Source organism: Leucoraja erinacea, chromosome 21 (genome assembly GCF_028641065.1).
Source record: "Leucoraja erinacea ecotype New England chromosome 21, Leri_hhj_1, whole genome shotgun sequence".
Taxonomy (NCBI): domain Eukaryota; kingdom Metazoa; phylum Chordata; class Chondrichthyes; order Rajiformes; family Rajidae; genus Leucoraja; species Leucoraja erinaceus.
Window position 1 is genome coordinate 15,715,774 of NC_073397.1, and position 25,453 is coordinate 15,741,226.

General features: G+C 45.6%; 1 protein-coding gene across 1 annotated transcript; it reads right to left on the minus strand.

Moving 5' to 3' along the window:
- Positions 1-1,203: 1,203 nt before the first annotated feature.
- LOC129707283 (microtubule-associated proteins 1A/1B light chain 3A) lies at positions 1,204-24,021 on the minus strand. Its single transcript, XM_055652203.1, has 4 exons — positions 23,754-24,021; positions 20,973-21,028; positions 17,352-17,458; positions 1,204-2,543 (listed from the first exon to the last, which is right to left on the minus strand). Exons 1-4 carry the CDS (start codon positions 23,791-23,793, stop codon positions 2,381-2,383), a joined length of 366 nt encoding a protein of 121 aa, XP_055508178.1. The 5' UTR covers positions 23,794-24,021; the 3' UTR covers positions 1,204-2,380.
- Positions 24,022-25,453: the final 1,432 nt, after the last annotated feature.

Below are 25,453 nucleotides of genomic sequence, written 5' to 3' on the forward strand. Positions count from 1 at the left end.
TATGTGCACTTTGCTAACGGGGATTGTGCTTAGGTATGGCAATACTTTACTAAACTATGCAAAAAAAAAATTTAATTATGCATTTGTACACGTGACAAAAAACGCTCCATGCCTGCACATAGCAAGATATAGAGACATACAGCACGGAAACAGGTCCTTCGGCCCAATTTGTCCGTGCCAACCAAGATGCCTTATCTATAAAATAGACACAAAGTGCTGGAATAACTCAGCGGGTCAGGCAGACTCTGAGGAACATGGATATGTGACATTTCAGGTCAGGACCCTTCCTCAGACTGCTTGCAGTGGGGGGGGAGTGGGGAAACAAAGTTGAATCATAAAGAGGATGGAAAATCATGACCATAACAGATGACCTCGGTGTTTCCCTGACAGGCAGATCATTGGACAAAGGCTAGATATCGAAACGGGTGTGAGCCCAAGAGGGATACATACTTGTAAACTGTGGAGCTAGTAAATGAACTTTAGTGTGGTGGAGGAGAATCTGGTGCAAGGTCATCCACGGGGTGGGGTGGGGTCGGGGAAACGTTAGCGGGGGCGGGGGGGGGGGGGGGGGGGGGGGGAAAGAAAGATGGGAAGTGTTTGTAGAAGTTACCTAAAATGTTAGTGCCATTTGTCTGTGTTTGCCCCATATCCCTCTAAACCTTTGTGACAGCATAGAATTGTGGACGCAGCCCAGACCATCACACAAACCAGCCTCCCTTCCATTGACTCCATCTACACTTCACTGCCTCTGCAAGTCCACCAGCATAATCAAGAACCAGTCTCACCTCTGTCACTCCATCTTCTCCCCTCTCTCAACAGGCAAGAGGGACAGAAGTGTGAAATCGCACACCTCCAGATTCAGGGATGTTTTCTTCCCAGCTATTATCAGGCAACTGAACCATCCTCTTGCCGATTGGAGTGTTGTCCTGACCTCCCATAGTTCTCAACGGAGACCTTTGTACTTTATCTTGCACTAAACGTTATTCCCTTTATCCTATATCTGTACACTGTGGAGGGCTCGATTGTAATCATGTATAGACTTTCCACTGACTGGATAGCATGCAACAAAAAAGCTTTTCACTGCACCTTGGTACTCACGACAATAAACAAAACTACACTAAACAACTCTTTTGAAGTAATAGAAAGTTTTGGTTGAAGAGAGGCCACCTTACCGTAATACAAAATGGATTAAGAAGACATGGGGCTGTTTAAATCAAAATTTTTGTATTGGACTTTTTTTTGTAAATTATGTCATTTTGTTCCAAAAGGAGAAATAAAAATCAACAATTATGAGAATTTCCATGAATGCTATTTCCTTTTTATCACACACATTGACAGGTGCTGTAACTACATTAGAAATTAAATATTACCCAACGCAATTGGAGAGCATTGCACAAATAGTAAAGAATCATAATAGTGTCACAATAAACAGTCGCTGGTCATCTACGTTAAAAACTTGCTTGGTTTATGCTGCAACGTGAGAGTTTGTGGGTCTTCCTAAACACCCGTGTTGTTTATAAAGTGCATTAAAAGCAAATTCTACATAAAATAGCTGATTGTGAACACCAGGAAAAAGCATTACGCTGTTTCAAGTTGCTTTTTGCATTCCACTTATTCCCCCCCCCCCCCACACACACACGCACACACACACACCCCTTCCCTCCAACACCCGATCTCCGCACTCTCAGTACCAATATGGACTTTTGAATCAGTTCTAAAGTCATTGATACATTTTCTTTAACATATATAGCTATGTATATGTTTCCCTCTCTCACTGTCTCCGGCCAAGACAGCTTCCATAATTTCATAGAAGATAGGTGCAAAATGCTGGAGCAACTCAGCAGGTCAGGCAGCATCTCTAGAGAAAAGGAATGGGTGACGTTTCGGGTCGAGGCCCTTCTTCCTTTTCTCCAGAGATGCTGCCTGACCCCCCTGAGTTCCTCCAGCATTTTGCGCCTATCTCCGGCGTAAACCAGCATCTGCAGTTCCTTCCGATCCATCATTTCATATCAGTCGTCATAAGGTCTTGAAACTCCTCACTGCTTGCGTATGGTGGACCATGCATTAAATCACATTTGTTTTTTTAATTACAAAAAAGAAATGAAAAATAAAAAAACACAAACGAAAATGAAGACCAATAAGTAGCAAATAAACAATTGCCAATCATATAGATACAAGTGAGAGAAGGCTGTTCAATGTTTTACATCACCCGGTACACTATGCGACCTTAGTACGTGTGAATGACAGAATGCAGGATGGAAATCCTGACGGTTTGCTTTTTTTGTTTTCTTTTTTAAAAACACAGTGAAATTCTCTCTTCCACGACCAGTTAATGAATTGCGGGGATCTTTTGCCGTGAGTCTGCCGCTTGAATCGATCCTCAGCACCCAAAGGTTTCCTGAGAGGCGTAGACCATGTAAAGGAAGCCGTCCTCGTCCTTCTCCTGTTCGTAGATCTCCGAGATGGAGGTCGAGACGCTGACCATACTCCTTTGGTTGACCAACAGGAAGAAGGCCTGGTTGGGGTTCAGCTGTAGTCTGCGCCTGTGGGAGAACAAAACCATGAGAGGAATAGATCGGGTCGATGCACCGAGTCTCTTGCACAGTAGGGGAATCGAGAACCAGAGTGAGGGGGGAAAGATGTGATAGGAACCCGAGGGGTAACTTTTTCACACAAAGGATGGTGTGTGTATTGAACCAGCTGCCGGAGGCAGGTACTATCACAATGTTGAGGCAGGTGCTATCACAATGTTTAAGAAATACTTAAACGTACTTGGATAGGACAGGTTTAGAGGGCCAAACGCAGGCTGGTGGGACTAGTGTAGTTGGGACATGTTGGCCGGTGTGGAGGAGTTGGGCCGAAGGGCCTGTTTCCATGCTGTATGACTCTATGACTCTAAAAGAAAGGACAACCTTTAAACGTCGACCACAAGAATGGGGATGGTAAGCACTGCAAACTTGGTGTGTGCTACTGAAGTTTTAGTTTAGTTTGGAGATGCAGCGCAGGTATAGGCCCTTTGGCCCACCGAGTCCGCGCCGGTATAGGCACCTTTGGCCCACCCAGTCCGCTCCGACCAGTAATCGCCCTGTACACAAGGGACAATTTACAATTTTACCAAAGCCAATTAACCTACAACTCATTACTGTGCCGCTCCTTTTAGTTTAAAGATTGACACAAAGTGCTGGAGTAACTCAGCGGGTCAGGCGGAATCTCTGGAGAAAAACAATAGGTGACATTTCGGGTTGGGACCTTTCTTCAGACTCAGTTTAGTTTATTATTGTCACATGTACAATAAGTTTTCCCTCAGGTGCCTATTAAATCTTTCCCTTCTCACCAGGTTAATGAATTTTAAAGTGTAACCATTGGCAGTTTCAGTTCAGTTTAGTTTATTGTCACGTGTGCCGAGGTACAGCGAAAAGCTTTTGTTGTGTGCTAAAGGGCCTGTCCCACTTTCCCGAATCATTCACAAATTTTCCCGAGTTCTTCACGAATTCTCCCGAGTTTTCCCCTTGATTCAAACTCGCAGAATGTTCGTAACGGGTCCGTCGGAGTCCGTAGATATATCGTAGCGGCTCGTTATGCCAGCCGTAGGTACTGGGGGCAGCCTCCTGACTTTTTGTACTCATGGATATTTTTTATCAGGCTGGAAAAAACGTCCCGACTTACCTGATGCCCCGAGTACCTACGGCTGGCATAACGAGCCGCTACGATATATCTACGGACCCGTTACGAACATTCTGCGAGTTTGAATCAAGGTGAAAACTCGGGAGAATTCGTGAATAACTCGGGAAAGTGGGACAGGCCTTTCACCAGTCCGCATAAAGACAATACATGCCGGATTTGTACTTTCCAATTTCAGGTCATTCTAAATTGCTGAGCAGCCAAGATAGTAATTTCTGAATATATTCCTTCACAAGGCAAGAGTTTTAACGACCAAAGCCAATAGTTATCACATTTGGACAGGTATATGGATAAGAAAGATTTGTACAATTCCGTACATTGTAAGTTGTCCCTAGTGTGTAGGATAGTGCTTAGTGAACAGGGTGGGTCGGTGCGGACTAGTTGGGCCGAAGGGCCTGTTTCCCTGCTGTAGCCAATCTGTCCTCGGCAGATGTCTGAAGAAGAGATTAAAAAGGCCAGGATACTGGGGAGAACTCCGAAAATAGTGAGATCCGTTTCAAATTCTGGGGTATCAGTTGAACATAAATAAACATTAGCTGAATTTACTGGTGCTCACAAAAGGCAGAAAAAGATCTTTGCAATCTTACTGCTGATTAAGCCAAAAGCAGCAGCTGTTGAGTGGAGTTAAATATTTATTTTTTGCAAGACTGTGTAATATAATCCCACCGCCTCTGTAGAAGATTTTCTTTTGTTCATGTGAAAAGTAATCCAGGGGAAAGACAAGTTTAAAAAATGGTGAGAGATTACTCGAGCCCCTGTGCTGACGTGTTGTTCATTGAACCGTTGTAGAACATAGAACAGTTCGGCACTGGAACAGGCCATTCGGCCCACAATGTCTGCATGGGACAGCACCCGATGTCAGGATCGAACCTGGGTCTCCGGGCTGTCCTACTTACGCACTCTTTTCGGCAACTTGCCGGCGCCCGTCATAGTCGCAACAGGTCGGCGAAAATTTGAAAATCCAACGGCGACCAGAAAAAGGTACGCCTCTTTGGGCGACATAAGTGATAGGCGGCGGCGCGACTCACCCGTTGCAGCGGCCCCTACAGCCTGTCTGTCTTTTTTTAAATTTTTTGTCTAGTTAAATGTAGTGTTTGGTGTTTTTTAATAGTGTTTTTAAATGTGTACATGTGGGGGGCGGGGGGGGGGGGGGGGAAGCTGTTTAAATCTCTTCCCTGTCCGGGAGACCCGACCTTTTCCCTGTAGGGTCTCCATTGTCGTTGGGGCCTAGCACCGTGGAGCAGCCTCCAACCTGAATGACCCGGGGGCTCGGGAGACTGCGGAGCTGCGGACTACTCACCATCGTGGGGCTGGCCGGCCTCGGAGCGTGGGGAGCGGTGGTGACTCGCTGCTGCAACGCGACTCCTGGGGCTCGGAGGCTCCAGCTGTAGCCGCAGGTCCGGTGGACTGGGACATCGGGAGCTCGCGGGTCCTAGGGAGAGACCGCTTCATTGGAGCTCCCAAACGCGACTTCTCCAGCCCGTATCGCGGGGTTGGAACAACCCGGAGCAGGGCCGTACATCACCTGGCGCGGCTTCATGGCCGTGGGACTCACCAATGCCCGTGGGGGTTCCAACCTTGTACTTTCAGACCGGGAGCTGGGCAGTAAATCGCCCCGCGCGGCCTAAAATGGCCGTGGGACTTATCATCACCCGCCTGGGGCTTCGACATCGAGAGAGAAATTGAGAACAGGGGAGAGAAAAGACTTTGCCTTCCATCACAGTGGCTTCACTGTGATGGATGTTTGTGTGAATTTAATTGTGTGTATGTCTGTAGGACATTGTCTTTGTTTGTATGGCTGTGGAAACAACATTTCGTTTGAGTCTCACTGGGGCTCAAATGACAATAAATTTGTATTGTATTGTATTGACTGTTCACGACCATACAGGCGTCACCTCGCGACCTTTCTCTGGTCGCCGCTGGATTTTCAACATTTTGAACATTTTCAGCGACCTGCTGCGACTATGACAGGTGCCGTCAAGTCGCCGAAAAAATTGCGTAAGTGGGACAGGCCCTTGTACCGCAGCAGCTCTACCCTCTTCTCCCCTCTCCCAAAAGGCAAGAGGTACAGGAGTGTGAAAATGCACACCTCCAGATTCAGAGACAGTTTCTTCCCATCAGTTATCGGGCAACTGAACCATCTTATCACCAACTAGAATGTGGTCCTGAGCTACAATGTACCTCATTGGAGATCTTAAAGCTATCTTTAATCGGATTTTACTGAACTTTATTTTGCACCAAACGTAATACCCTTTATCTTGTATCTGTATGCTCCGGACAGCTTGATTGTAATTCATGTTTTGTCTGGTTGCATCCCGGCCTGGTTCAGCAACTTGAACGCCCAGGAGTAAAAAGATTGAAAAAAGTGGTGAACACTGCCCAGTCCATCACGGGCACTGACCTCCCCACTATGGAAGGGATTTACAGGAGTCGCTGCCTCAAAAAGGCAGCCAGCATCGTCAGAGACCCACACCACCCTGGCCACCCTCTCATTTCACGCCTGCTATCGGGGGAAAAAGGTACAGGAGCCTGAAAACTGTAACGTCCAGGTTCAGGAGCAGCTTCTTCCCTCCAGCCTTAACCACACCACAACCTCCAAATAAGCTCTGAACTACAGACAGGGGACATTGGTTTTGACTTTCTGCACTATTGTTTGTGTGTGTTTTTTCCTTGTTTATTATATGTTTACAGTTTACTATGTTCACTTTTATCTGTTGTACTGCTGCAAGTAAGAATTTCATGGTTCATTTCATTGTTCTATCTGGGAACTATCTTCTGACTAAAGAAATTTCTCCTCATCTCCTTCCTAAAAGAACATCCTTTAATTCTGAGGCTATGATCCCCTAGACTCTCCCACTAGTGGAAAAATCCTCTCCACATCCACTCTATCCAAGCCTTTCACTCCTCCCCCTTCTGTCATGGGGTGGACTGAGACGCCCACATCCCCCCCCCCCCCCGATATTTGCACATCCCCAATCCTTTCCACTCGTCGCCTTAATTTCATGTTTCATGTATTTTGTGATTTATGACTGTCGGCAGATCAATTTCCCTCCTGGGATAAATAAAGTTCTATCCTATCGTATCGTATTCTGTATGTTTCAATGAGGTCCCCCCCCCACATTCTTCTAAACTACAACGAGTACAGGTCCAGTGCCGACAATCACTCACCATAGCGTTTACCTACTGATTCCTGGGAACCATTGGAACTCTCTAACTCGCCACACAGGCAGTAGTGGCTCAAAGCCTGGGCTGAACACAACATGCAAAGGGTAATAAATACGGCACTTGCTCACACCCTATCATGCAATTTGGTGTATTCTCTAACAGCAGAGCAGACACTTTTAAAAACTGCGTAAATATTTGATGTGTTTACCAGTTCAGGTTATTATTTTGAACCAAAATGTTCAGCTATTAACGATCAAAAATGCCTCCAGCTATGTCCACCCGACACCAGATCCCATTCTCAGATTACAATCGTCGGTTTATTTTACTGAAGCGTTTAACTATTTCAGTGTAGATCGATTTGGAAAAGGGGAAGGTTGGTTAAGGTTGAAAAACATTTTTGAAGGGCATATGTTGAAGAACTGAAATAAAGACATATGTTGGAAACTATCCTCGACTTGAAAGGTGAGCTCTGTTTCTCTTCTATGGGGGGGTACAGAGTGGCACAACGCCAGAGATCCAGGTTCGATCCTGACTACAGGTGCTGTCTGTACGGATTTTGTATGTTGCATGAGGGTTTCTTCTGGATGCTCTGGTTTCCTCCCACACTCCATAGATGTGCAGGTTTGTAGGTTAATTGGTTTTCTGTAAATTGTCCCAAGAATTTAGGATGGAACTAGTGTATGGATCATTGCTGGTCAGCGTGGACATGATGGGCCGAAGGGCCTGTTGCCACGCTGTATCTCTAAAACTGGAGATGAGTTGTTTATCTTGGCATTTTGTTTGGCACAGACATTGTGGGCTGAAGAGCTCCTGTGAAGAGTAGAGTCCTATGTTCTTGCCCCACCCCATAGGTTTGTTCAAACCCAGAGACACGTGGTTGATTCTTAATTGTCGTCTGCATTGGATCAAACTGTCTCTTAGCCCACGAGTAATCAGGGAAGGAGAATAATTCACGTCCAGTCGAGAAACAAAATAAACCCCAGCTTAGCTTCACCAGCTTGTTCTACTAACATTGGATGAGGTCAGCGTTTAAATGCACTTAAAGCCGCAGGCTTCATTATCTTTTTTAAATTTGAGATTGGTAAAAACCCGCCAAGGAATTACATATGTTCGGGCACCCACTTTAATTAAGGATTTTTGTCAATTGGAGTTTGGTGAGGATAGGTTGAGCAGCTCTTCCTTTTCTCCAGGGATGCTGCCTCGCCCGTTGAGTTACTCCAACATTTTATGTCTATCTTTTGTATGGATAAATGGAGGGGCGGGGGGGGGGTCAGAGGAGATGGGAGAGGGGGGGTCGAGGAGGAGAGAGGAGAGGGGAGGAAGGGAAGGAAAGGAAAGGAAATGGGGAGGTGTTAAATGCAATCTTGGAAATGATAAATGCTTTAAAATAAGACACAAGTCCTGTAGAAACTCAGCGGGTCAGGCAGCATCTCTGGAAAACAAGGACATAGGTTTAATATCAGAGGGAAAAGATTTAATAGGGACTGAAGGGGCATTTTTTTTTCATGGCTGTTTTCTTTTTGTAGCTAAAGCTTCAGTAACAGCCAGGTGACGCTTATTTTCACTCTGCATTGAAATCTTTAATACAAGAATAGAGGCTATTCTCAATTATTTTACCCACAGTAGGGCACAGAGTCTTTTTACCCAGAGCTGGGGTCCCAGGAACCAGCGGACATAGGTTGAAGCTGAGAGGGGAAAGATTTAATAGGGGCAACTTTTTTTCACTCCTAGGGTGGTGGGTGTGTGGAACAATCTTCCAGGGGAGGTAATTTGCTCTAATGGCTTGCTGAATTGAATTAAAATACGATTTTTTGTTTTTTCATTCACCCATAGATAGGGTAGACAATCTGAACCATTTTCCAGGGTGGAAATGTCAAAGACTAGAGGGCATAGCTTAAAGGTGAGAGGAGCAAAGTTAAAAGGAGATATGTGGGACATGGTTTTTTTTTTGTTGAAGAGAGCGATGGGTGTCTGGAACGTTCTGTCAGGGGCGGTGGTGGGTGCAGATACAACAGCAGAGTTTGAGGCTTTTAGATAAGTACGGGTCTACCAACGATATTTTGGCACCCTTGGTTCTAGAACAATTCTGGATTATCCGTTTTGCTGAGTTCACGGCCTTGAGTGGGGGGGGGGTTTGTCCGGATTACAGGTGGGGGCCGGATCACCAGTTGGCGGAAAATCGGTGGTGGACCTGCACACGGAAATGCGGGAGATTACATTAACTTGCCATCACGTTCAGCACGGACATCGTGGGCTGAAGGGCCTCTTCTGCGTACTATGTTCCTGCTCTCCAAAATTTCCAACAGTTAACATTTAGCGGCACGATTTTGTTTTCCTTCCTACCCCAATTCATAGGAAGGGTTAATAATTTGTGGTGACGTTCTTTACACTAGAATGATTTCTCCCATCAACAAGTATCCAGTGACTTCCACTTGGAACATGTGGTCATTTGGCTGAACTCCAGACACAACATCTGAGCACCCAACGTACCTTCCATGGCTTGTTGACACAAAATACCTTCCAATACAAACATCATGGCCTTCCAACTTTTCCTCTTTGATTTAAAAAAAAAGAAAGATAGATAACTTTGGAAGAAGCAATTTCCTCCTCCTAGTACCTTGGGCTGATTCATAGACCTACTTGGTTGTGTAGAGATTGGAATGATCATGGTGGAGTCGGGGACTACAGCCGCATAGAAACATGGAAATCTACAATCCCCATGAACCATGTGATTGGGTCTGAAGAAGGGTCTCGTCCCAAAACGCCACCTACTCCTTTTCTCCAGAGATGCTGCCTGACCCACTGAGTTACTCCATCTTTTTGTGTCTATCTTCAGTTTCAACCAGCATCCGCAGTTCCTTCTCAGTCCATCACCGGCTCTGACCACCCCACCATCGAAGGGACTTATCGGAGTCGCTGCCTCAAAAAATGCAGCCAACATCATCAGAGACCCACAACATCCTGGCCTCACACACATTTCACCACTGCCATTGAGAAGAAGGTACAGGAGCCTGAAAATCGTAACGTCCAGGTTCAGGAACAGCTTCTTCCCTACAGCCATCAGGCTATTAAACACTACAACCTCATATAGGCTCTGAAGTACAATAGACTATTATTATTATTGTTGCACTGTCCTGTTTGTTTTTTTAAGATGTGTGTATGTGTGTGTGTGTATATATATATATATACATATATGTGGGTATGCTGTGAGTATGTATCTATATAGACACAGAGCTTTTCTTTTCTCGCTATCGTTTGTCATATCATACTATGTTTGCATATTCTGTTGTGCTGCAGCAAGTGAGAATTTCATTGTTCTATCTGTGACATTTGACAATAAAACACTCTTGACTCTTGACTATCTTTCCTACACATATGATTGTAGTTTAGTTTAGAGATACAGCGTGGAAACAGGCCCTTCGGTGTCCACAGTGATCGCCCCACACACTAAATATCCTACAGGCTAGGGATTATTTACAATCTTTACTGAAATCCATTAACCTATAAACCTGTACGTCTTTGGAGAGTGGATTGAAACCGGAGCACCCGGAGAAAACCCACGCGGTCACAGGAAGAATGTACAAACTCCGTACTGACAGGGCCCGTAGCCACGAACAAACCCGGGTCTCTGGTGCTGTGAGGCAGCAACTCTGCCGCTGCACCACCGTGCCGCCCCTATCTTTGCTTTAACGAGATAAAACTCTAGGCAAGTCTCCTTGTTGAGCAGCCAGAGGTTCCTGGGGTGTCGGTGTTGTGGGACGTCACCGAGCAGCAGCACGGTCAGTGCAGTTTTCACTCGTTAACTTTACTTTCGTTTCGTTTAGAAGGTGGAGCAGCGATGGAGCCGCTTCCTCACAGAGCCAGAGACCCGAGTTCGATCCGGACTACGGATGCTGTCTGTACGGAGTTTGTACATTCTCCCCGTGACATGCGTGGGTTTTCTCCGGGTGCTCTGGTTTCCTCCCACACTCCAAAGACGTACAGGCTTGTAGGTTAATTGGTTTCGGTAAAATTGTAAGTTGTTCCAAGGGTGTAGGATAGTGCTAGTGCACAGGGCTCGCTCGTTGGCATGGACTCGGTGGGCTGAAGGGCCTGTTTCTGCACTGCATCTCTAAACTAAAACTGAACTCAACTAAATACAGACTAGGGGCTATTTCATGGAAGCCAATTAACTTTAAAATTGCACGACTGTACAATCCTGCACGTCTTTTGGAGTGTGGGAGGAAATCTGAGCACCCAGAGAAACCCACGCGGTCACAGGGAGAACATGCAAACTCCATACAGACAGCACCTGTAGTCAGGATCAAACCCAGGCCTCTTGCACTGTGAGGCAGCGACACTACCTCTGCGCCACTGTGGCCCCCCTCGTTTACTAGGGAACTTATAAAATTCCCAGCACGGACAAGATCCACCTCACCGTGTCAAAAACCAGAATGTCTCCTCCAGTGACTCATGAGTCTAGAAGTTAGGACGTTGTGTTACAGATTTACAAGATGTTGGTGTCATTCCTAGTGATCCATTCCTTCGCTACTCTAGAACTGTGAGATAAACTTCCACGTCAGATGCTCACCAACAACAGGAGAGAGGTTATTTTAGTTAATAAATAGCAGCTGGCTTCAAATCACATGACAAAAATCAGTAACCTAACCCTCCGATTTCAATGACGATATATCTTGCCGTATAAGATCACTCCAATCCATCAGATTCTATGATGAAAGCCATCCAACTTTTCCTGAGGGTGTTCTATGAATAATCTGCTCCAACCAGCGATCACCCTCACACTAGTTCTATCCTACACATTAGGGATAGTTTACAGAGGTCCATTAACCTACAAAGCTGCACATCATTGGAGCGTGGGAGGAAACCAGAGCACCCGGAGAAAACCCACGTGGTCACAGGGGGAACGTAAAACTCCATATAGACAGCACCCGATGTCAGGATTGAACCCGGGTCTCTGGCGCTGAAAGGCAGCAACTCTACAGATGCGTGGTCTGCAAGGGGTTTGTACGTTTTCCCGGTGATATGCGTGGGGTTTCTCCTGGTGCTCCGGTTTCTTCCCACATCCAAAGATGTACAGGTTTGTAGATTAATAGGCTTTGGTATAGATTGGAAATTGTCCCTAGTGTGCGTTAGGATAGTGCTTGTGTACAGGGTGATCGCTGGTCGGCATGGACTCGGTGAGTCGAAGGGCCTGTTTCCGCACTGTATCTCCAAACTAAACTAAAATTTCCACTACGTCCGTGACCTTCAATCCAATAATTTGCTCTCTTCCCACAACCCTTGGAGAACTCTGCATTCCTTCAATTCCCACCACCAGCATCCCTCACACCACCCCCTCCATTCTTCATTCCACTTCTAGTGGATATATGAACAACACAAAGTCTGGAAACCCTAAACCTTCCCTAGATCACTCCAACACTCTCTCTCTCTCTCTCCCTCCCACTTCATCATTAAATCCTCCATCTTTCCCCAAACCTGCCCACCTAAATTAATAAATCCTTCTTTGGTTTTGTCTCAATTTTATCATTGGCTCAAATAGTTCCCTTTAGGCATTTGGAAGCATTTTATTTCCTGAAAGGGGCCATAAAGAAAGGAAGGTGTTTCGAGAGGATGTGGAGAAGGGGCAATAAAATATTTACAAAACTCAGATGATGATTAAAGATGATAGGGGGCGGCACGGTGGCGCAACAGTGGAGTTGCTGCTTTACAGCGCCAGAGACCCGGGTTCAGTCCTGACTACGGAGTAAGTACGTTCTTCCTGCGATCACGTGGGTTTTCTCCGGAACCTCCGGTTTCCTCCCGCACTCCAAAGACGTACAGGTTTGTAGGTTAATATGGCTTTTGTAAAATAAAATTGTAAATTGCCCCGTATGTAGGATATTGTAAGAAGATCACTAAAGTCTAATTACCCAAGCTAATGTTTATGGTTCTAATTCTAGCCCATCCATCAGGACCAGGAACGAGAAAACCTTTTTTAAAAATATTAATAATTTCTCTTTCCACGGATGCTGCCTGACTTGCTGAGTGCTTCCAGCATTTTTTTAAATTTTATTTCAGATTTCCAGCATCTGCAGTGTTTTTTACATTTTTACCTAGGACTCTTTTCTCCAGAGTATTGACTGATCTTTAGGGCAAAGAGTGAGAAGATGTTTAGAACCACTTATTGATGGTCATAAATACTTTCAACAATAAAGAATAACTAGATTATCAGAGAGACACAAGGAACTGCAGATGTTGGAATCCTGAACAGAACACAAAAGTGTTGGAGTAACTCAGCAGGTCAGGCAGCTTTTATGGAGGGAATGGACAGAATGTCCGTTTAGTTTATTGTCATGTGTACCGAGGTACAGTGAAAGCTTTTGTTGCTATCCAGTCAGCAGAAAGACTATACATGGCTACAATCAACCTATTCTCATGTACAGATACATGATAATGAAATAATGTTTAGTGCAAGATAAAACCATTTCGGGGCAGGGCCCTCACCCAAAATGTCATCTGTCCATTCCCTCCATATGCAGACTGTCCCGCTGAGTTATTTTTCCAACTAGATTTTCAGCTCTATTTTCTTGTTTTTTTAAAAAAGCTCAGTACGCCCCCCATGATATCTCTGAATTACATTCTAAATCACGAGCATGCTTACTGAAGCACACACATGTATTCCCCAACTATTGCCCTCGTATGTAAGTGAGGGTTAGAATCTGGGTTTATCTCCGGGTGCTCCGGCTTCATCCCACATTCCAAAGACGTGCAGGTTTGTACGTAAGTTGCCCCTAGTATGTAGGGTAGAACTGGAGGGTGGGTGATCACTGGTCGGTGCAGACTTGGTGCACAAAGGCCTGTTTCCAGGCTGTATCTCCAGACTAAAATAAACTAAGCTAAAAGACTGTGTAGAAGGGAACTGCAGAAGCTTGTTTATACCATAACTTACCAAAACCAAAAGGCCCTTCAGTTTGAGGAAGGGTCCCATCTGAATTGGCATCTATCAATTTACCTCCACAGATTTTCATTGGAGTTCAAGGACTCTATTCCTTGGAGTGCGGGAGGATGAGGGGTGATCTTATTGAGGTGTATAAAATCATGAGAGGAATAAATGCTACGAAGCAACTGTGCTACTTTCAGCAGCGCTGTTTGCCACCCGGGGTTGCCACACCCACGGTCCTTCTGGAAAAAGATTGGCATTTTAAAATTGCTGAACCTTGAAACAAATTTTCCGAACTGTTTTGCTCAGATCACCTGTGGAGCCCGTCGTATACAGCTCACGATAATTGCCTGGTTGACATTTAATTAGTTTATATCTTTATTGTCCTTCAAGTGGGTAAAAATTCCATGGGTTTATGAGGTTGTTATCAAAGATCAGCACCGTCCTGAAAGCATGGTCTAAACAGCAGGCTTTGAGGAATATCTTTAAAGAGTTAAGAGTCCAAGTGTGTTTAATTGTCACATGGACTGACAATTCTCACTTGCGGCAGCATAACAGGTCTGTAACCACAATGCACGTAGATAATATAAGATCATGTATATAGGATCATGAGAGGAGTAGACAGGATAAATGCACAGTCTCTTGCCCAGAGTAGGGGAATCGAGGACCAGAGGACATAGGTTTAAGCTGAAGGGGAAAAGATTTTGATAGGATTCTGAGGGGTCACTTTTTCACACAAAGGGTGGTGGGTGTATGGAACGAGCTGCCGGAGGAGGTAGTTGGTTGTGGTCATCACATTTACAGGAAGATACGAATACAGTGGGAAAGGATGGAAGAGATCTGAGGACAGACACAAAATGCTGGAGGAAATCCACATGGTCACATGCAGAATGGGCAATCTCCATACAGACCGCACTTGAGGTCCGGATTTGCAGGTTAACTTTCAATCATTTGTATAGAAAGACACACATCCAGTCTGAATACCAGTACTTCAGGTTTCTCAGAACCGAACACCAATTTTTGACTATTCTTTTCTTCCAAAGTGGATGGCTGGATATTTTCTCCACATTATAGTCTGTTGCATCTTTTATCTTGTCCTTTAGACTTTAGAGATACAGCGTGGATCACCGAGTCTGAGCCGACCTGTGATCACCCCGTACGCTAGCACTATCCTACATACTAGGGATAATTTACCATTTGGGTTATTGTGGGAGGAAACCCGAGCACCAGGTGGAAACCCACATGGTCACGGAGAGAACGTACAAACTCCGTACAAGCAACACCCGTAGTCAGGATGGAACCTAGGTCTCTGGCACTGTAAGGCATAACTCTACCGCTGCGCACTGTGCCACTCGCTTTACCCTTGAAGCCTCTCTACAAACTACTCACAACCTATCTATGTACCATCAGCTCATTCCACGTAATTTCATCCAGACCGTCGATCCTCAGCAACTTGTCCCATTTTCTCCTTCACTCTTACTCTTCTTTCTTTGTTTACTTCATGTTGTTCCAGGGAAGAATTGTGCTTAAGTCTTTAGGGCAGCACAGTGGTCAAGCTACTGTCTCACAGCACCAGAAACCCAGAGTCCATCCTGACCCCGGGTGCTGTCTCCCTGTGACCAGGTTGGTTTTCTCCAGGTGCAGCGGTTTCCTCCCACATCCCAAAGACGTGCGGGTTTTTCGGTCAATTGTCCCTTTGTAAATTGCCCCTAACGTGTAGGTTGGGAAAGTGGGATAACATACTACCAGTGAACGGGTGTTCCATGGTCGGCATGGGCTTGGTGGGCCAAAGGGCCTGTTTCCATGCTGTATCCCTAAAGGAAACTAAACTGCGCTAGCAAATGGTTTTCAGACGGGGCATGAGATCAGGAATCACGTGCCACAGCGTTCAGGGTTAGATTTCTGAATTTAATGAAATTTACACTTGAAAAACAAGCTCCAATGTCCAATGAGATACGGCTGAATGGCAGTTTTAAAAATGTGCATTACTACTATTGTATATTATCCATTGTATATATCCATATGATTATTGTACACATCCATACCAGGTCCGCGCCTGCGCCATAGACCTCAAAGTCATGGCAATTCAAATGGTTTGGCTAGAATTAGTTTTGTTTAGTTTACAGATACAACATGGAAACAGGCCCTTCGGCCCACCAGGTCCACACCGACCATCAATCACCCATTGGCTCTAGTTCTATGTTATCCCACTTTTGCATTCTAGTTTAGTTTCGAGATACAGCGCGGAAACAGGACCTTCGGCCCACCAAGCACGCCGACCAGCGATTCCCGTAGACTAACACTTTCGTAGGATACACACACTGGGGGTAATTTACAGTGCCCAATTAACCTACAAACCTGCACTTTGGGATGTGGGAGGAAACCAGAGCACCTGGAGAAAACCCACATGGTCACAGGGAGAACAGACAGCATCCGTAGTCAGGATCGAACCCGAGTCTCTGACTCTGTGAGGCAGCAACTCTACCACTGTGCTGTGTGAAAAAGTTACCCCTCAGGTTCCTATTAAATCTTATCCCCCTCACTTTTAAACCTACGTCTTCCGGTTCTCAAGTCCCCGACTGAGCAAGACAATAGACAATAGGTGCAGGAGTAGGCCATTTGGCCCTTCGAGCCAGCACCACCATTTGATGTGATCATGGCTGATCATCCCCAATCAGTACCCCGTACCTGCCTTCTCCCCATACCCCCATGACTCCGCTATTTTTAAGAGCCCTATCTAGCTCTCTCTTGACAGCATCCAGAGAACCTGCCTCCACCGCCTTCTGAGGCAGAGAATTCCACAGACTCTGTGTGTTTACCCAATCTAATTCCTCTCATGATTATGTACACCTCTATAAGATCACCCCTCATCATCTTGCGCTCCAAGGAATAAAGTCTTAGACAGCTCAACCTCTCCCTTTAGCTCAGGCCCTTGAGTCCTGGCAACATCCTCGTAAATCTTTGCACCCATTCCGGTTTGACAACGTGAAAAATGGCACTAAAACATAGCAACTCTTGTATGCTCTCTCAGTGTACTATTCCTGTACACTTGAACTTAACTAAGATTGTGCTTATGTAATTTTACTGAACTTTATGTAAAAAAGGAATTACATTGTACCTCTGTACATGTGACAATAAAGTACCATAGTTACATTAGCTGGGACATACAGTAACCTCTTTCCTCTTCTGAACTGATTTTATACCAAATCCTGGTCAATGTTCTGCATTTCCAAACCTGGTGGATAAGTTTCTCAATTCCCCTTTAGTCCTTAGACTGTGGAGATACAACGTGGAAACGGACCCTTGGGCCCCACCGAGTCTGCGCTGACCAACGATTACCCCGTACACTAGCACTAAATTTTACTATTTTACAGAAGCCAATTAACCTGCAAACCTGCACGTCTTTGGGGTGTGGGAGGAAACCAGAGCTCCCTGAGAAAACCCACACGGTCACAGGGAGAATATACCAACTCCCTACAGACAGTACCAGCGGTCAGGATCGAACCCAGGTCTCTGGTGCTGTAAGGCAACGACTCTACCTGCATCGCAGTGCCCCCTTCCCGACAAACAAGAAGCTTACACTTACCGAATAATCTTGACAAGTTCACTCATGTTGACATGGTCCGGAACTAAGAATTTGGTCTTGTCCAACACTGGCAACTGTTTCTCTCCCTTGTATCGCTCAATGATTACCTGTCATCAAAACAGAGTCTCGGTAAATACGTTGATAGAATAGAAGCCATAACAAAACCAAGGCAGAGGAAAGTTGAACAACATATGATGTACCCACGTAATGTCCAAAATTTTAATCTTGCATAAGACATTGGAGAAGCTACTTGGTCTAAACCAAGGGTCTCCAAACTATTGGCCGCGAGCCACATCCGGCCCGCCACGAGATTTTATCCGGCCCGTCACAAGCTCTTAACACGTTCTGGGCAACAGGCTGTTTAGCGGCTTCTGTGGCAGCGAGGGAAAATAATTGTCAGTTTGCCGTGGGCTAGCAAGATGAGGGTTTGTGTGCAGTTGCTGACAGGTTACCGGCGATGATCCCGGGGAGACTGTGAAGATCAGTGACGGTGGTGGCCCAGTGAGTGAGTGAGTGGGTGAGTGTATGTGTGTGGGTGGGTGTGTGGTGGGTGTGTGTGTGTGTGAGTGTGGGTGTGTGTGTGTGTGTGTGTCTGTGTGTGTGTGGGTGGGTGGGTGTGTGTGTGAGTGAGCGAGTGTGTCAGTGTGGCCCACAAAAATGCGCCTTCATGCTGAAAGGTTTGGAGGCCCCCTGGTCTAAACTACATGGGTTTCCTGAAGTGCCTCACTTTCTTACCACATCCCACTAAGACATGCTGGCAGGCTCATTGGCCACTTTCAGTGCAAGTTGATGGCAAAATAAATCAAAGACAAGCCTGAAGAGCGCACAAAATCAGGAGAAGGAAACATTCAGCCCCTCAATCCTGTCCCATCATTCTATATGATCATGGGTCTTCTGCCCCAGGCCTCATTTCCTCTTCTGTGCTAATTCCACAGTTCCATCAATACCCTGATCACCATGGGCTGTTACGGGAGATTACTAATGTCAGGGATAGGGTGATAGAAGGAGACAGATGAAGGAACAATGGGATGCCAGGATGGCTCCAATGAGCTAAAACGTCTGTGTTGATAAGATAGTTGATAGTCCATAAGTCATAGGAGCAGAATTAAGACATTCGGCCCATCGTGTCTACTCTGCCACTCAAACATGGTTGATCTAACTTTCCCTCTCAACCCCATTTTCCAGCCTTCTCCCTGGAATTTCTGACATGAATCAAGAATCTGTCAATCTCAGCTTTGAAAATATCATAACACTTGGCCTCCACAGTCGTCTGTGGCAGTGAATTCCACAGAATCACCACCCTCTGGCTAAAGAAATTCCTCCTCATCTCCTTTCTAAATGTACGTCCTTTAGATCACCACATTTCTTTAGATTACTGGTTAACTGGCAAAGCAACACTTTAGATACCATTTGGAGTCGCGCATGTCAGTGAACTGAAATCACAAGAATCCCAAAAACCTCAATAACTAGTGGAGGCAGGTACTCCACTGAGTGTAAGAATCATCTGGATGAATCTGCGAATCACCCAGGCATAGAAAGTTACAGACCAAACGCCGGAAAATGGGTTTTGTACAGAGCGGTGCCTAATAGTTAAGAGTCCATTTCTGTGCTGCATGACTCAATAACCACACACACACACACACGTTTACACACACTGTAACTCAGCGGGGCAGGCAGCATCTTTGGAGAGAAGGAAACAAGCCTTCTTCAGATTTAGCATGTTGTGTCTATCACACGTATGTATATGTATGTGCGTGTGTGTGTTTTTTCGCAGCGTAATTTCGTTCAGACCGAAAGGTCTGAATGACAATAAAGGAATCAAATCAAATCAAATCAAATCAAAATGTATACACATATATATACCGGTGTATATATATAATATACACATACCACACACATATATGTGTAAGTATATGCATACATACACGCAGACACAATGTCAGCATAGATCTAGCTTATCGTTTTTGCACTGTACGATTCTATGACATAAATATAAAACCATTTAGATAGTTTTTTGCTATTTTTTTACAGTCGGGAAGTTCAAGCAATTACTACAACAACTAAGAGACGTGGCCCTTTTAAGACAAGTCTCCAACGCGCTCTTTAATTTGAATAGCGGTGCCGGGAGGGTTTTTTTCCTGGCATCTGGGGGAGGATCAAATTTCTCAGGAAGAGCGGCGGCGGAGAGAGGTTATTAACTCCGTGCTCCAGCCTCGACTCCCTTCCCAAAACGCAATGCGGTAAAAAGCAATGATGTAATGCCGTCTCGAAGCCGGTTACAATCCCATTTGTTAGTCGCAAGGTTGCAGAAATTGCACTGGCCCTCGATTCTCTCGAGTAATGTACACCCACCTAACCCAGGCGAGATATTTGAAGGCACTTCGAAAACTAGTTAATAGGTAACAAATAAACAACAAATAGGCAGATTATTATCGTCTGCAAATACATCCTGAATCCTGCTTTCAGCTAATCGGTGAAAACGTTAATATAATAAAAAGGTGTGAATAATAGATATGAGATAATAGATAATTCATGTGATTTAATGCATGGCCCACAATACATACCCAAGCAGTGGGCAGTTTCAAGACCTTATAATGACTGATATGAAATGATGGCTAGGAGGGAACTTCAGATGCTGGTTTATACCAAAGATAGATACAAAGTGCTGGAGTAAGCCAGCGGGGTCAGGCAGCATCTCTGGAGAAAATGGAGAGGTGAAGTTTCGGTTGGGAACCCTTTCATAATCACAATCATGCTTTATTAGCCAAGTATATTTTGCAACATTTGAGGAATTAGATTTGCCATATAGTCATACCACTACAAAGCAACAGAACACACAAAATACATTTTAATATAAACATCCACCACAGTGACTCCTCCACATTCCTCACTGTGATGGAAGGCGAAAAAAAGATCAATCTCTCCCTTCTTTGTTCTCCCGCGGCCGGGGGCCTCTAACCTTCCATTGATGGGATGCTCTTACTCCTGTAGCTGGCGGAGGGCCTCCTCGTTGAGGCGATCAAGCTCCTGCATTGGGGGGAATCTCAGCTCCCCCTGCGCCAGGCGATCTACCCCGGGTCGGGGCTAGTCGAATGTCGTGCGGCTTTTGGAGCTTCCAGACTCGGTCTCTTACCCGAGACTGCGAGCTCCTTGATGTTAAAGTCCGCAGGCCGCAGTTGGAGTGTCGATCCCAGGCAAAGAATCGGCTCCAATGGTAAGTCCACGGCCCCACGGTTCAGCTCAAAGCCAGACCCGAGCAAGGCCTCCAGCTCCATGATGTTAGGCCGCAGAGTGACTGGAGATACGGTCCGGAAAACAGTCGCATCTCCGGAAAGGTTAGAGATTGAAAAAAAGTTTCCCTCAACCCCCTCACCCTCCCCGCCCACCCCCCACATAAAACAAACCAGAGAACATTAATACATACTTTAACTCAGTCATTGGTAAATGACCTGGACTGCCGTCCATTCGGCCCTTCAACCATGATGTTCCTTTTAAACAGCACTCATCCCATTACTCCCATCCCCAATTTATTCAATCAATTCCCAGCCTTGTTCCAACAACAGGAGTCTACCCGGTTGCAAAGCAAACAATTCAACCCTTATCACAACACACTTGACTTACTGGTATCTTGTTAGGATGCTGGTCTCTAATCTGTTGGACTTCTTTAACGCGGTCAGCTGTACCACACAAAGAAAAAAGAAACACGTTAAACTGATCAGGTTGTCAGGCTGGGAGATTTATTTAATTAGATCAGATAGAATCAAATTCGGTATCAATTGCACTGGTTACTGCAAAACACAGTATTGTAGGTCCTGGTATTGTTCAATCCCAAGGGAACGCTGCAAATTGCAAACGTGAAGTCTACATATTACCAACGTTAGACGGGCAGATTGGGGCCAAATTTCACTGGTCAGGTATGAGGGGGAACAGTGAATAGTGTTCTAACTACTCCAGATAATAATATGCCAGACGCCAAATTATCCAGGAATGGAGGAATATGGATCATGAGCAGGCTGAGGAGATTAACCTATCCTGGGATCATGCTTGGCTCAGACAATGTGGGCCAAAGGGCCTGTTCCCGTGCTGTACTGTTCTATGTTATGTTCTGTCTATGGGTCTGGGATCCCCTCAATTGGAGAGGTGGTGGTAACCGAATGTTGGCTGGGCAATGGGGTTTCATCTGTCACCTCAATTAACCAGGGGAGCGTGTGTGTGCGGTGTCTTTGTTGAAAGCCGAGCTTGGTTCGTCAAATGTCCCAAAACTGAACAATGAAATTCTTACTTGCATCAGCACAATAGAGTTGTAAACGCAGTACTCCGTAAACACGATAATAAACACCATAATGAAGTGCAATATATAAAAACAAACAAGCTATGAAGTGCTAAGACAAAACCAATGACCCCCTAGTCCCCAATGCAATCAAGGCAATTGGTAGTTTGGAGGTTAGTTGGAGTTGGTAGTGTTGAATAACCTGATGGTTGTTGTTGCACATCAGCAGGGGTGTTCTTGGTAACAGGTGGGGAAAGGGCACATAACAGAAAGGTGCTCCCGTGACCCCAGCCTTCATCACAAGACAAGGAGGGCAGTACATGGTGAAGGCCAGCAAACAAACAAACGGCCTCAGCCTCGAGAATGAACTACCGCTCATAGGGCAATCAATAGCTCTCGGCCATATTGGAACCAAGATGTTTCATTGTCTTCAATGAAACCAACGATTTCCCCTCGTTTTAGAATATTAACAATGAAATTGGCAGATTTAGTCAATCCATGAATGAAAAGCTAGCGGTGCAGTGCCACTGTCTCAGTGTCGATGCATTTCAAATGAAACTCCAATCCCATTCCTTGGAATGATTGTACGGTTAACCCGGGTCAGAGCGACATTAAGTGAACAAGACAGGTTGCTTTGGCTCCTACTGGGAGGGGTTGGGGAGGAGGGAAGAGATGACTTTATATTAAAATAATTTAAGTGAATCACGATATTCCTGTGATTGGGTTTTTAAGGAGTGGGAAACATGTCGCCATTCACCCACTGATAGACGAGGAGAAAATAATGTACAGTGCTGGGAAAAAAAAACATGACGTCGTAGCTAAAATCAGATGTTTTCATGTTCTCGGATTTCTATCGCGGCCTAAAGCTTGAGAAGGTTTATAGGAAAAGCAAGCAACGCCCAAATCTCCAGGAGAAAATAGTTTGGATTTGTTTTTTTTTTGTGCGTACGGCCTTCACTCTCAGGATTATTGCTTTGAAAGTCCTGGTTTTAGTGCCATACGCCGCTGGTAATTTTGCATGCACCATCGAAAAATGGACGAAATTGCATTGAAATCACAGTGTCCCTCCCAGCCAACTGTGTGTATTTATAACTGGATGTCAAACCATGCATTCATCTATTACGTCTTACGTCATTTGTCACGGCTGACTGTTCTGTCTTATAAATTGTGATTGTAACAACATTTTAAATCAATGGTTAAAAAAAATAACAGAATTACTTCCGGAACAGGGGAGATGAGGAGGAAATAATCACCGCAGTTATTGTTTCAGTAAACGGGCATCGTTACTTTTAGAGTTATAAAGTAACGACATTATAGAAAAAAAATACCACCATCAAGTCTACGGTAAAATATCATTTCGTGGGGGGGGGGGGGGGGGGGGGGGGGGTTAAGAAAGGAAACATGTTTAAACATTGTAGCTTAGATCCGATGATCTAAGATCAGCTTATTTGTTTAACTACGTTTCCAATTGGTGGTGAAATGGGAACAAAAACAAAACAAATCTTCAAAAAGGTTTTATCTTTTGTCGAGAGAGTTGGTCTTAGAAAAAGGAGGTGACTTTACTGTAAAATGGCTTCCAAAGTACAGTAACAATAAAAACAAGTATTCGCAATCCTTTTGAAAGTCCTTTGCTGGGAATTGCTGTCAGGTTAGTGTTTGGGTCATTTCGACAGAGGTTGCAAATCAGTTACTTGGGGTTGCCACGGATTGAGGGTGAGAACGGGGTGAGGATAATCGAGGTTTTGTTCCAGTTGTAATGCTAAGCGTTAAGGAGTTGGGTTAGAATTTGTGATGCATTGTCCTCGGGCTACCAACGACACGGGCAGAGAGCGTCCCTTTGTTAGCTAAGGCTGCTTGCAACCGATCGCTTGATTCGCCCCCCTCTCCCCCGGCACGTACTCTAGTAGTGATCTCCCCTCTTTCGCAGCTGTCTGCCGGCATCACTCCATACCCTCGTCAGCTGAGAGGAGAGAGAGAGAGAGAGATAGAGAGAGAGAGAGAGAGAGACGCACACAAACAAAGACACAAGCCAAGACTCTTCGCCAAGTGCTACATTACATTTCTCGCTTTTTCCTCCCCTCTCCTTTCTAATTTTGTCAAACTCTCCGTTTCTCACGGGCACGTCCACTTACCAAAGCTTCTTCTCTGTTTGAACGACTTGTCAGAAGGCATTTTCAGGGCTGGAGAATGCCGAGAATGATCAACTGAAGCGGACAGTGCTGTTCCTGATGTGTCCAAACACAGAGCGATGTAACAAACTGTATCACGTGAACACCTTGACGTCAAGGCACAGACACTTCATGGGGAGGGCGTGGGGAAGCGTTGGTTACACTCCTTGCTCGCCACAGAGCAACGGAGCCACGCCAGAACTTCTACTTTCTTATATTATCCGATAAGCTGTTGAACTGATACTTCTAAATACATTGCAATTCGCGAGAGGAATAGATCGGGTAGACGCACACAGTCCCTTGCCCAGAGTAGGGGAATCAAGAAGGGTGAGGGGGAGGGGGGAGGGGGGAGGAGATTTAATAGGAAGCTGAGGGGGTAACCGTTTCACACAAAGGGTGGTGGGTGTATGGAACGAGCTGCCGGGGGAGGTAGTTGAGGCAGGGACTGTCGCAAAGTTAAAAAAAACATTTAGACAGTTACATGGATAGGCCAGGTTTAGAGCGATATGGGGCAAACGCAGGCAGGTGGGACTAGTGTAGATGGGGCATGTGTTGGTCGGTGTGGGCAAGTTGGGCCCGCAGGGCCTGTTTCAACACGGTATGACTCCATGACTATGACTCTAATTGCAGCATATCATTCGGTGAGCTCCAATGTTCAGTGTTAGGGGTTATGGAGAGAAGGCAGGAGGATGTGGTGATCGTGGGAAAGATAGGCCAGTTATGATTGAATGCCGGGGTAGATTCGATGGGCCGAATGGCCTAATTATGCTCCTATATTTTATGAACTTATAATATTTAAGTGCGACATTACATATCTCTCCCCCCCCCCATCCCCCTCCCATCTCCTTTCTTTAAAAACTCTCCTCTCTTTCTCACTGGCTTGGCCACTCGCGTCTGGACCCTCCTTCCTTCTGAAGATAAATCTATTTCAAGTCGGGACCTTGGGGAAACTTCACCTATCCACTTTCTCCACTGGCCCGCTGCTCTCTAGCTGGTGAGAGGACAGTTTAGTTGCCTGATAACAGCTGGGAAGAAACTGTCCCTGAATCTGGAGGTGTGTATTTTCACACATCTGCACCTCTTACCTGAGGGTAGAGGGGAGAAGAGGGAGTGGCCTGGGTGAGACTGGTCCTTGATTATGCTGGTGGTCTTGCCGAGGTGTCACGAAGTGTAGATGGAGTCAATGGAAGGAAGGTTGGTTTGTGTGACGGTCTGGGCTACGTCCAGAACATGCTGTCCTGCTTGGAGAGGGGAATGTTTCATATGTGGTTGCATTTCTTGCTGTGACTGACCAGGCCTATCCTTGACTGGGAGACCCTCCCACAGCTTCCACAGGTGAAGTTGTCTCTCACCTTCGGACTGGGGAGTGCATTGCTCTTGCTGCTGATCAGTTTGTGCCGTTGGTGTCTGGCCTCCAGGGTCGTGAACCGCACGCTGTTCTGGTGATCCAAACCCTCCTGGAGGTCCTTTGTCCACATCACAGATTACTTACTGAAAGGGTTCAGGAGAACACAAAGTGCTGGACTAACTCAGCGGGTCAGGCAGCATCTCTGGAGAAAATGAATAGGTGATGTTTTGTGTCAGAACCCTCTTGGAGTTTTTACTTCTTTGATGTAAACCAGCATCTGCAGTTTCTTCCTAGACATAACTATTAATGTTAATAT